The sequence below is a fragment of the Nansenia antarctica genome, assembly GCF_963989245.1.
Source record: "Nansenia antarctica genome assembly, chromosome: 4".
Lineage (NCBI taxonomy): Eukaryota > Metazoa > Chordata > Actinopteri > Argentiniformes > Microstomatidae > Nansenia > Nansenia antarctica.
The window spans coordinates 53,943,320-53,955,816 of NC_137689.1; the positions used below are offsets into that span (position 1 = coordinate 53,943,320).

General features: G+C 42.4%; 1 protein-coding gene across 1 annotated transcript in view; it reads right to left on the bottom strand.

Annotated features, from left to right (window-relative positions):
• Positions 1-4,028: 4,028 nt before the first annotated feature.
• ak1 (adenylate kinase 1) overlaps positions 4,029-12,497 on the bottom strand; it is a 10,064-nt gene continuing 1,595 nt past the window's right edge. The window contains exons 2-7 of the mRNA XM_080528535.1: positions 8,627-8,666; positions 7,752-7,787; positions 7,085-7,248; positions 5,322-5,438; positions 4,928-5,119; positions 4,029-4,356 (exon numbers count right to left, since the gene is read on the bottom strand). Of these exons, the coding sequence (XP_080384661.1) occupies positions 4,288-4,356; positions 4,928-5,119; positions 5,322-5,438; positions 7,085-7,248; positions 7,752-7,787; positions 8,627-8,633 (585 nt within the window). The 5' untranslated portion in view covers positions 8,634-8,666 and the 3' untranslated portion in view covers positions 4,029-4,287. The remainder of the gene's footprint in view (positions 4,357-4,927; positions 5,120-5,321; positions 5,439-7,084; positions 7,249-7,751; positions 7,788-8,626; positions 8,667-12,497) is intronic.

Genomic DNA, 12,497 nt, shown 5'->3' on the forward strand with positions numbered 1-12,497 from the left:
GGCACCTTACAGTGGCGGCTGGCCGATAGAGGGCGCTGGGGCGCCGCCCCCACCTTCACTTCCTAGTTAAGATTTGAAAAAAAATAAAAGTTTTTTTTTTAAATAAACATTGTTTATTCACAAAATGCGGCTGATATTCTGTCGGCGCCTATCAGCATTCATTAAAAATCCTCCAATACAATAAACATTTTTATCTGTGTGTGTGTGTGTGTGTGTGTGTGTGTAAAACTCACTGTTAAAATACATAGGGGAGAACGCGGGGCGCCGTGTCAATGCAAGTCTATGCCAGGACGAATACTTTTCGCTTACACGTGAGCTGTAGCAGCGCTCCAATTGGCTGTCTCTATTTCTTGGCCAGGGCGCACAAATGTGCGTCCTCCTGAATCTCCGGTTGTATTGCAGACAATGCATTATGCTGAGGACTCCCGACTTCCGGTTTTCCAGACTTCGGGCTTCCGGAGTATTTTAAATGAACATTCGTAATGTCTGTCTCTGATGTTCATGGTCAATTAAATCAGCCTATTTTGTGCAACTAATAATGTTCCCGCTAATGGGTTAACCAAGCAGCCTCGCACCTAACGTGCAAGCACCTATCTTCGAACTATTCATAGCAATATGCGCGGGGCAAGGCGGAGGTACGGGTAAACACGGCTCATGTTCTGTCATCAAAGGTAAGAGTTGGTTTTCTTTAACTCAGCTGATGCATTGTTGTGTTTCTGACATGGTCTGGTTGTGTTTCTGACATGGTCTGGTTGTGTTTCTGACATGGTCTGGTTGTGTTTCTGACATGGTCTGGTTGTGTTACAGACATGGTCTGGTTGTGTTACAGACATGGTCTGGTTGTGTTTCTGACATGGTCTGGTTGTGTTTCTGACATGGTCTGGTTGTGTTTCTGACATGGTCTGGTTGTGTTACAGACATGGTCTGGTTGTGATACAGACATGGTCTGGTTGTGTTTCTGACATGGTCTGGTTGTGTTTCTGACATGGTCTGGTTGTGTTACAGACATGGTCTGGTTGTGTTACAGACATGGTCTGGTTGTGTTTCTGACATGGTCTGGTTGTGTTACAGACATGGTCTGGTTGTGTTACAGACATGGTCTGGTTGTGTTTCTGACATGGTCTGGTTGTGTTTCTGACATGGTCTGGTTGTGTTTCTGACATGGTCTGGTTGTGTTACAGACATGGTCTGGTTGTGTTTCTGACATGGTCTGGTTGTGTTTCTGACATGGTCTGGTTGTGTTTCTGACATGGTCTGGTTGTGTTTCTGACATGGTCTGGTTGTGTTACAGACATGGTCTGGTTGTGTTTCTGACATGGTCTGGTTGTGTTACAGACATGGTCTGGTTGTGTTACAGACATGGTCTGGTTGTGTTACAGACATGGTCTGGTTGTGTTACAGACATGGTCTGGTTGTGTTACAGACATGGTCTGGTTGTGTTTCTGACATGGTCTGGTTGTGTTTCTGACATGGTCTGGTTGTGTTACATGGTCTGGTTGTGTTTCTGACATGGTCTGGTTGTGATACAGACATGGTCTGGTTGTGTTTCTGACATGGTCTGGTTGTGTTACAGACATGGTCTGGTTGTGTTACAGACATGGTCTGGTTGTGTTTCTGACATGGTCTGGTTGTGTTTCTGACATGGTCTGGTTGTGTTTCTGACATGGTCTGGTTGTGTTTCTGACATGGTCTGGTTGTGTTTCTGACATGGTCTGGTTGTGATACATCATTGAATGTGTTGACCTGCTGTGATGTGTTGACCACCATCACTCTCCATCATCATCCATCATGTGTCTATGAAATAGATAGTACTGTACTACTGACTGCAGCATTCATCTCTGCTCATTGATGTAGCCATGTCACACAGACACATAGTACACATATTCATCTGCTACCTTTATTAACCTGAGTGTAGCTGTGAGGCCTGTACTAGCCTTGTTGACTAGACTTCCTCCTTGTCTGACACTGGGTATTGGACCGTACCGACGTCCATAGACCGGTCACTCTTCCACCTCAGTGTCTGTAGTTGACAGGGTAACTTCTCCATGTCCCACACGGTCATTTTAAGGGTGAAAGTTGAAATTATACAATGGTTGTAACGCCAGTGCGTGTTTTATGCGCGTGCACGCGAAAAATCTCTGCGCGAAAGAGGACCCCCCCACCACACTGCTGTGCCCCACCCAAAATGTTTTGCACCAGCCGCCACTGGCACCTTATGTTGTAAAACATGTTAAACAGATTAAGGTACTGACCAAGACACTGCAATAATTCGAAATGGGAAAAGCTGTGTCCGCCTGTCCGATTGGAATGGTGTGCAAAAGAAATGTCTGAAAAAAATGTCAAACGGACATGTGAACAATTGTCAATGTGGGAAATGTTAGGTGCGTGCGTGCTTGTGCGCAAGTGTGCATGTGCGGTTATAGAAATATTATTGATAGACATACAGAATACTGCTGTAATGTAATAGACCTGCCCTTATGGAAATGTTATTGTATTGTTGCTATATTGTTGCTGGGCAAGATGGGATTTTAAGGTTGTGGAAATGTACTTCTTGGAAGTAGACTTTGGGAAAGAGTACTTGTGGCACCTGTTGTTGACATGATATGTTCCCACAGCCTATATCCCCATCTTTGTCCTTGATTGTAATTTTAATTTAATTTTAAATAAGATTTAAATTAGATTGTGTGCTTTAAGGAGGACGGTTCTGAGCTGCACCCCAGAGATCTCACTGAATTCTGTCTGGTGTGTCTCTCTGCTTGCAAGTACAATAAATGTATATGGCGATTCAAGACCTTTGACTTAGGGCCCTATTATGCACTTCTTAACTTGCCGTCTTAAGTGTTAATTAAGACGCACCGCCAGGTTAAGACCTACCGCCACCCTTATTATGCACTTCATACGCGCTACTACTATTATGCAGGTGTCGATAGGCGCCCACACATAAGACGTAAAACTCCCGTGCATATATTGCTCATTGTGGGAGTGTTCATATGTTAATGAAGTGCACTAGGCGCCCCTGCTATTATGCGATCTGACTTTGCTCCTATCGCTAAGAAGTGGTTTGAAAAGTTCTTAAGTTTAGACTTCATGCACGTTTTGAAACACGAGCGCGCCTCCGCGGTTTGCGCATGCATGTGGGCACACATGAACACGCACGTGGCTCCACGGCAAGACGTCAATTACGGTCACAGTATAAATGCTTTATTTCAGAAGGGAGAGGCAGAGAAGCGCGCTGACCTCCTTCTCAGGACTTCCATAATAGCATAGCGCTAATGACTCAACGCAGCCGGTTCTTAAAGGGAATGGCACCTGGCACGCTGATTGGGTTGATTGAGAAGACGCCCAAAACACACCCATGACTAATTTCTTTGCTTAGCGCCGGCTTTTAGGCGCCCACTGCAGCACGCATAATAGCAAAGTGGCCTTGACCACGCCTCCACGTCTTAAGTTTAGATCTACCGCCTCGTCTTATTGATGAAGTGCATAATAGGGCCCTTAGTCTCACCTTTGCTGCAATACTACAATAGAGAATTTCCACGACAACTTTGAGGTTTTCCAGTAAATGCGAGTTTCAGCATAAGACAAGCGCTAAGAGATAAACTCAATGAATATGAGTTAGGAAAGATAAAGAGATTACAGAAAGGAAAAGGGAGGGTTGATAGGAAAGCATGGTTTGTGGAAGGAAGAGACAAAGAGAAAAGACACCTATGAGGCAAAGTAAGAGAAGGAGGGTGTTTTAGTCTCACCTTTGCTTAAATACTACAGTAGAGAACTTCCACGACAGCAGATGTGTGTGTGTGTGTGTGTGTGTGTGTGTGTGTGTGTGTGTGTGTGTGTGTGTGTGTGTGTGTGTGTGTGTGTGTGTGTGTGTGCTATTGTGATTGCATGAAACTATGTTTGACCCTCTCATACTCTGTAAGGTACTGTAAGTGTCTTCAGTAGGAGATTCAATCAAAACAGGCCTGGGAAAGTGTTGGTTCAAGGTTTAAAGGTGATGTTTTAATGAGGAAAATGAACAGGTATTGTATATGACTGTGAAACCAGTGAAACCCCAATCACCGATCCTGTGGATATGGCCTGATGGATGTTGGTTGTAGAAGCCGACGGGAAACAGTAGAGTATTGCTTAGTACAGCAGTTTGAGTTAATAAGGCAACGCTGTTCCTCAGTGGTCGTTCATTAGATACCATGGTGACTCTGCAGTCTGTGGCTTTTGTCTCATGAGATGGACAAGTCGTAGGAAAAGAAAGACCACAACAAAGTTCATCATCCAGTCATGTTTGTTTGTTTACTTGAGTGCATCGATAGCTTTGGCAACGTGTGAGAAGACTTCATCCACTGGCAGCTCAGAGTCGATCTAAGGAGTAAGAGAGAGAGAGTGAGTCAACAAATGCTTAGTAAGCGACAGATGTGTAATATTCTTAGTAATAGATTGGTTTTCTTCTCTATTTAAATTCTTAAAAACGTATTTTCCTTTCCATGATTATTGCTCTTATTTCTGTTTTTCTTTTCTTGATGTGTTCTGAGGAAGCTATGTATCCTTGTGTCTTTTTGCTGTTTTTTTGTGCTATGCTACCATTTTGCCCCATTGATATGATTTTATTTGTGGTTTCTCTTGTCTTATTTACATGTATTAAGTGTTCTTTGTTGTATATTGAACTTAAGCTATTGACAGAAGTGGAACTATGTACAAGCCTTCTGGGCTTCGTTCCCTCCTCCTATACACTAAACTAAACTAAACTAATGTGAAATTAAAAGAGATTAGTATGATGTATACTGTCCATTAAGTGGGAAGGTGTTTGAAAGAAGTGTAATTTTTTCTTCTTCTCTCATTACAAAACAACACATGCTCCAGTCCAAATAGAAGCCTATAGTCTATGGGAGGCTGGTGCGTGTGTGTGTGTGTGTGTGTGTGTGTCCATTCTCACCTTCCTGACAATGCCGCGGCCCTCGTAGAAGGCGATGACTGGCTCGGTGGCTTTGTAGTACAGGTCCAGGCGCTTCTTGATGGTCTCCTCGTTGTCATCAGCGCGGCCGCTGGTCTCACCACGCTTCATCAACCTCTTGACCATGGTCTCACCCTTGGCATCAATATACAGCAGCAGGCAGGGGGCACCGATCTGAGAACAAACACACACACACACACACAAAGATAGTAGATATCATTAACAGGGTTCGTCTCAAGGGAATGCCTTGTGTCACTGGTATGTACAGCCCCATAAACAAATTGGTTATCATGGAGTCTTCTTAAAAATATTTATGTTGATGTAAAATCACAATAATTAGAGCTCTATCAATACTTCCCTTCCATCTCCGCCTTACCTTCTTCTCGAACTCCTCTCCCTGCACGACCTCACGGGGGTATCCGTCGATGAGGTAACCCTTGGACGTGGCAGCCGCGGCAATCATGGCATCCTTGATCATGTCCAAGACTGTGTCCTGGTGGGTGATGCGTGGAGGAGAATAGCATTAGCAACTTAAGTTTGGAGCAATAACACAGAACACACACTTATTGCATACTGTAATGGTGTATGTTTTAATGCGTTTTGGTCGAGGAAAAAACTAAGTTAAATAAAGTTTTTAAATTCAACATATTTCCATTGCAGCTATTCACACATTACATTTAGACCAATCCATTTAAAAAGTTATGTGCAATAAAGGAGAATGACACAGGTAAGAAGTATTGAACGCTAACTGAAATGTATTTAATACTTGGTGTCTCCAATGACAGCTTCAAGACGCTTCCTGTACCCAAAAAAATCTCTCACAGTGATCAAGTGGGATTTTCGCCCATTCTTCAAAACAGACAGTCTTTAAACCTTGAAGATTCCTGGTGGATCTTGATCCATGATAATGATGATGTTGAGTTCCTCCCATGTGCCAGGGGCTGGTGAAAGGGGTAACAAGTCGGCAACCGTGAAATCGCGGAAATTACAGAAACGTTTTCTTTTCTTTCTTTAATGTGTTTCGTTTTCATGTGTATCGTTTTTTTGTTAATATTACAAACGTTTAAGTGTTGTCATGTCAATATAACAAACAACAGTTTTAGGATCACATAATTAATTTATGATCACACAAATAATTTGTCAGCGAACTTGTTTTCGATTCACACTATCTGAAGGGTATACCGCCGTCCACTAGGTGGCAGTATTCCGCTTGTTATGCTGTCCGGCTCATTTAGGAGGCCATATTATTGTTGATTAGTTTCAGACGTTCATGTTACGGTGGTTGTCTATTAAGCTGTCCACCTAATTCCTGTAAGTCTGTTATTCGAATGTTTATGGTTAAGTTACATATTATACATTTACCCTGCTTATATTTATATATATTGTTATCATTAGTGTATTATATTCAGATGTGAGAGTTAGCATACTGTCTCAGTTCATGCTTCTATTGTTTGTATCACTGCAGGGCTTCTTCATCTTTGTCATTAAACTCTTGATTGACATTGAGGAGCGTATTTCTTCACTATCGTCTGCCGTCCTACTTTGTACTCGGTGAGTTTTGGTCTTGTAAACAAACTTACATTTTGTGTTCAGAAGCAAGGACTGTGTGTTCATCTAGTCATGTGTAGGTTTTGGGAGAGCTCTTTGCCTCTACCCATCCTGAGATGTTTCTTGCAGGAAAGCTTAGTGACAAATGATTTGTTTACTTGCATTCAGAGGTGGGAAACCCTTTTTCAAAGAGTGGAAGTACTTACCTACCAACATGCACTAACCCAGCTGATTCTAATTAGGACAGGTAGGAGAACTCATTCTGGTTTGATGCTTTTTCTTACTGGGTTCAATACTTTTTTCCTGTGTCATTCCAGTTTTCCACCATGCTTTTTTATGGTTAGGAAAAAACATGTTTTTTGCACAGTGTTTGAGTGTGCGGATGCTGTTATTTTGCACTTTATGGTTTGGAATGTTACAATTTCTTCAGCTGTGTAGTTTTACTGAGTTAATACCAATGTCTGGTCTAAATGTTATGTGAATAGCTGCAATGTAAATATGTTGAATTAAAACATTATTGATGTGTTGAATACTTATTTCCCCACTGTATCTAATAGTTTTCCCATTCCCCAGAGCCAGTCCCAGCCTCACCAGGGGCACGAGCTCTCCCTTCTGCATGATGGCCTGGAGCTGCTTGCCCCTTTCGGAGCCTGAGGACACCTCAAGACGCAGCAGGTCCCCGGACGACAAGTGAGTGTAGCCATACTTAGCCACCACCTTCTCACACTGGGTGCCCTTACCAGAGCCAGGTCCACCTAGGAGAGAGGGCAGACACAGAGGGTTTGGACCCGTTTAGACCAGAATGTATGAGATATGGTAGTTGGAAGACCCTACCCTCAACCCTAAACGATAACCATAACCCTATAATACCTTACCCTAACTCTAACCTTAAGCATACCTAACCCACAATGCTGATTGAGCGAATGCCAAGAGTGTGCAAAGCTGTCATCAAAGCAAAAGGTGGCAACTTTGAAGAATCTAAAATATAAAACATATTCTGGTTTGTTGTTAAACCCTTTTTTGTTTATTACATCATTACATATGTGTTCTTTCATAGTTTTGATGTCTTCATTATTAATCTACATGTAGAAAAGAATAAAAATAAATAAAAAATAAAAACATTGAATGAGAAGGTGTGTCCAAACCTTTGACTGGTACTGTGCTTCTATCTCAAGAGAATGTCAGTTTACATGAAGAGCATGACTAGCGTCTGGTTCAGTTCAATACATTCACACAAGTATGGATTTACTTGACTCACCCACAACAAAGATGATCTTGGCTCCTTTGAGTTTATCTGAAAGGGACACAAATAAAACACAGTTAACGAAAGTTAACTCTCTCTAACTCTAAAGTTAACTCTCTCTAACCCTAAAGCGAACTCTCTCCATACAACTTTGTGTGCAACAAACCTCCAGGACAAACTGTTGCAGAAGAACAACAAATCCCTGTTTTGGTTGAGCTGCAGCAGCCCATTGTTAAAATGGAAGCTCTCTAAGCTCTGCTCTGCCACTGACTGATTCCACTGGAATCAAAACATAATACTTATTCACCTGAGGTTACCGTGGCAACCGTTGTCAAACCAACCACATCACAATGCATTTCTTTGTGGTCACATAAAGCTAGCTTGCTTGTTATTTAGAATGTCTTGACAAGTTCCGCATGAGTGGTTGAGTTGCCAGGGATTCCAAAAGTAGCGTCTATCAAAGGCTTTCAAATGTTTCCCATCTGAAATCATCATTTGATGATAAACAGTGCAGACATGCTCTCTGTATTTCAAAGAACATTAACAAGTGTTCACTGATAATAAAGTGATATCCCTTAGCTTTAATGATGAATTACTTTTTAATTGATTATGAAGACAATGGAACATTAGACACAAACTCACAAATGATAAGCGTATGGCAAGGCCTCTATTTCAACATTGTGTTAATGTCTTGTGTTGACTGTAATGGCATGTTCCACTTAGATGTTGTGATATTTTAAACCACCAGAAGATGTCACTATAGCCTAAGTAAACACATGTTGTGGAGGCTACCGTTACAATGTAAACAGTCTGCAGTGAAATAATGAATATGAGTGCTTTGCCAGAAGAATTGTAATCATTATATTGTTGACACACAGTATAATAGTTACCTGCCATGTTGATCTGTTATTTGGGAGTTACTCCTTTCAACTGAAACAGAGAACAGAGAGACAAAAGACACATTATTACTGCTACTACAAGATCATTTGACTACTATGCTAATCATCTGGTTACATGGATTAATTTGCTTATTCTAAACGGTCACCCACTCTATTCAAAAGAGAACCTTCCCTCTCAGCAGAGGTTGTTGTATTGGTCACTAGCCTAGGTCATATCCTAGCTTCTGATGTCTTCATCTGAATTTGTTTCCAGATACTTGCATTTAGAGAGACTGCTGGAGGTGCCGGCTGGTGCCAGAAGTGAATGACAACAATCTACTGAAGTAAGTCCCGTCTGACTACTTCTATGGGACTACAATTATATAGCATTGTAGTGGTATATAGCATATAGCTTTTCTTCCTTCTCAGTTTTGGAGTGTAGCCATGTCCTGTCCCAAGAAAGGCAGCATCGGGGGGAGAGGGACACTTCCTGACTGACACTTCCTGACATTGCTGTTGTAATTACTATGCAGACAACGACTAGCATTTCCTCAAAACATTGAACTGAATCAGATCAAGTGGTAGACAAAACCACGACTTTGATAATTGTCTAGTTGATAGAAGAAACTAATAGAAAAAAAATATCCTCAAAACACAGTATCCACACCTGTGTTAAAGGCATCAACTGTCCCATACCAAGAACCCTGAGGCAGAGAGTATCAATCAATCAATCAATCAATCAATCAATCAACATTGCAGTACAGTGTCTCAGATCCAGCGCCTAGTTGCACTGCTCAGACAAAATATATAACTGAACATAATGATTTCTCAACACCCCCAATTCAAAACTGACACCACAACATAGCACCACCACTGTCCCTGTGCTCATATAACTGAAGGGAATATGAATGGTTAGCAGTTTAGCATTTATAGCAGTAAATATAACAAAATAGTTATATAGACAGCCTTACAGTTCCCTGTGTATTGTGCTGCGCTGTTCCGGCAATCCAGAATGAGGGAGAGGCAAGAGAGGGAGGGGGAAGAGGGGGGAGGGAGGGATTCACGTCTGGGTGTGTCCCATCTTGTCCTGTCAAAGCAGGGTGGCATGTGTAAACATATCTCTCAGCTCAAGTGGCTACATGCCTCTCTCATGTGACCACGGTGACGCCTTTAAAGTGTAGTCTGTGGTCGTTTGGACTAGGTGTTTGGCAACAACTGGTCAAACAGGTGTCAAACTGGTGTCAAACTGCTGAGCTGTACAGGGGTAAGGACTGGGTAGGGCTGAGATAATCTTGGAACCGAGAGTTTGATTTAGTGAGACTAGGCATGAGGTTACCTCTATTTGGCCCTAGTGCTTTGGTAAGCTTTTATTTTACAGCCCTGTTTCAGCTGGTATTTGCTAAGAAACTATGCTAAGTTATAACCAAGCTTAGTTATTATGCAATTATCAGGTATGATTAATACTGCTTAATACAGGTCTGTAAACTAAAGGGTTACCCCAAGCTGTCTATACTATGTCTTGGGATAGGCAGTGTTGATTCTAGATCAGTTATTCAGGACTTAAGGTTGCGCTGATCCTGTTTCACAAACTATAACTCACTCCTAGAATAGGCAGAGCAGACCCAATATCTAATACCAGGTCCGGCCCATGCACTTATGTGGCTGTAAGCAAGATTTTGTTTGTGGCCCCCCCTACCACGTTACGGGGGGGGGGGCTTTTTCATTGACGGGTGTTTCTTCAAGAGGGGTAGTAGAGTTTTTGATTGACAGGTGGTAGCTTGCGCTAAATCGACAACAAAAGTGTGGCCCGCTCTAGCAGTCGTGGCCCTAAGCAATCGCATAGACTGCTTATGCCAGCGGCCGGTCCTGTGTGCTACTTCCTCTGGACTAGAGTACTGTAAGAGGATGCCCGATAATACTGTAGATGCTCCTTGTAATGAGTCAGTACATTGTGTCCTGGGCTAACACTACATTAACTGTCCACTCCAGTGGGAACTTGTTCCCAGTAACCGTACTGGAAACCCTCTGTAGGTTTGAGCGTCCTGGGTTGATCTCCAAGGAGAAAAAAAAACAGGGCATTCAGGTTCAAGAGGGACTGAATAGAATAATGGCAGTGTTTGTTTGCCATGGCGTTGATGTTTAGCATGGAAACACACACGTTGCCCGTCCTACAACACGATTGTTTGACATTCTTGTTTGACATTCCAGTAAAGTGGCCAGAAACACACACGGGTAGTACAGCTGGGGAACAATACTACTAGACTACCTCTCTACCTGTTCTGCTGGATCAGAAATCATAACGTTAGAATTGTTAAAGAATGACTAAAATTGCATGAGAGCTTATATGATTCGCTATAGCAACCGACTTTGCCCTACCACCCCACTCCCCCATGCCAGACTCTAACCTGTCCTACAGCTGGGGAAACACACTACTAGACTACCCTCTCTACCTATTCTGCAGGATCAGTAGTCCATCGGTTATTAGCTGGTGTAATGGAGGGAGCGTGTGGTCTTTATAAATGTCACCCAGAGCCCTGAGTCACTGCTGTGACCTTTTAGGACACCTGCCCGGGCCTATTATGGAGCCCCGGTAATTGGATCCAGGGTATCCCAACTCCTTGGCATGCCAGACATCCTCTGGGTCCTATAGGGGGTTAGACCAGGGCGCTCACTGGCCCAAGCAACTGAGGTCACGATTATGCTATGCTACGCTAAGTATGTGACATAAGTATGACCTGTGGAACATAAGGACTGACATGAGGTGATTCTAAATATGAAAGGGTGTTACTCATTGAACGTGATGCATCATATCATATGGCTATTTGCAGTAATGGGCTTAATTGCCATGGCTCAGGATGTAGTGAAGGGTAAACGCACATAGACTCATGGGCTCTACCATCTACCATCTATTATAAAACACAGTGTGTTTTATTATCATGTTGCCTATACTGAAATAAGACTCCCACGTGTCTATTAACATTATCATTATCTCAGTGCTGTCTGAGAAGCTAAGAAGTAGTGTAATGGGAGACTGTCTATTCTGGGGATAAATGATGCAGGACGTAGACAATGTAGTGAACAAGCATGCTATGAAAATCTATTATGATCGATGAATGCAGTTATGTAATGAGACCAACACAGTCTCCTAATTAAATCGTTTACCTATACACGATACACAATTGCGTGTCCTGGTTGACGACTTAGGTAACAAGTTAATAACTTTGAGTTAGGCAGTATCAGGCATCCACTTTGAATGGTTATGTTAAGGGTAAGTTGTTATGGGGAAGGCATTAGGAAACTTTTGCATTAGCAACAATAGTTAGCAAATAGGCCTATTGTTGTCCATAGCACATTTCGAACCAGCGGCCTGCAGGTTGATAAGTAAGTGGTTAATGACTCCACCACCCCATCAACCTCCTTATACGGTGTTCCTCCTTCTGTATTCACCAGCCAGTATACATGCAGCTTAAAGCGTCAACTAGTAAACACAATTGGCGGAAACGCGTACTAATGTCTATAGCTAAACGATTTGCACAGGAGGCCGGTCTGAATGAAACGCTTCATAGCTTCAGCACCACGGCCAACTCCCGATGCCCCCTGAATGCTTGAGAAACTCCACCAGGGCACACTTGCAACAAATGTGTGTTATAACCGGGACAGCATGTTCTGGATAGCAAAAGCATACATTCTTTATTTCTAGACATCAATATACCTTTCCTTTTTTTCACATCCGTGCCGGTATAGAGCAACATGCTTTGTTATCTAGGCTATTTGGTATTTTAATTTGTAGTGACTATTATTCAATGTGTAGCTGAATATATAATGGTATTGTTTTTCACGCAATAGGCCTACATGTATAGGATCATTAGGACTCTGACATCTC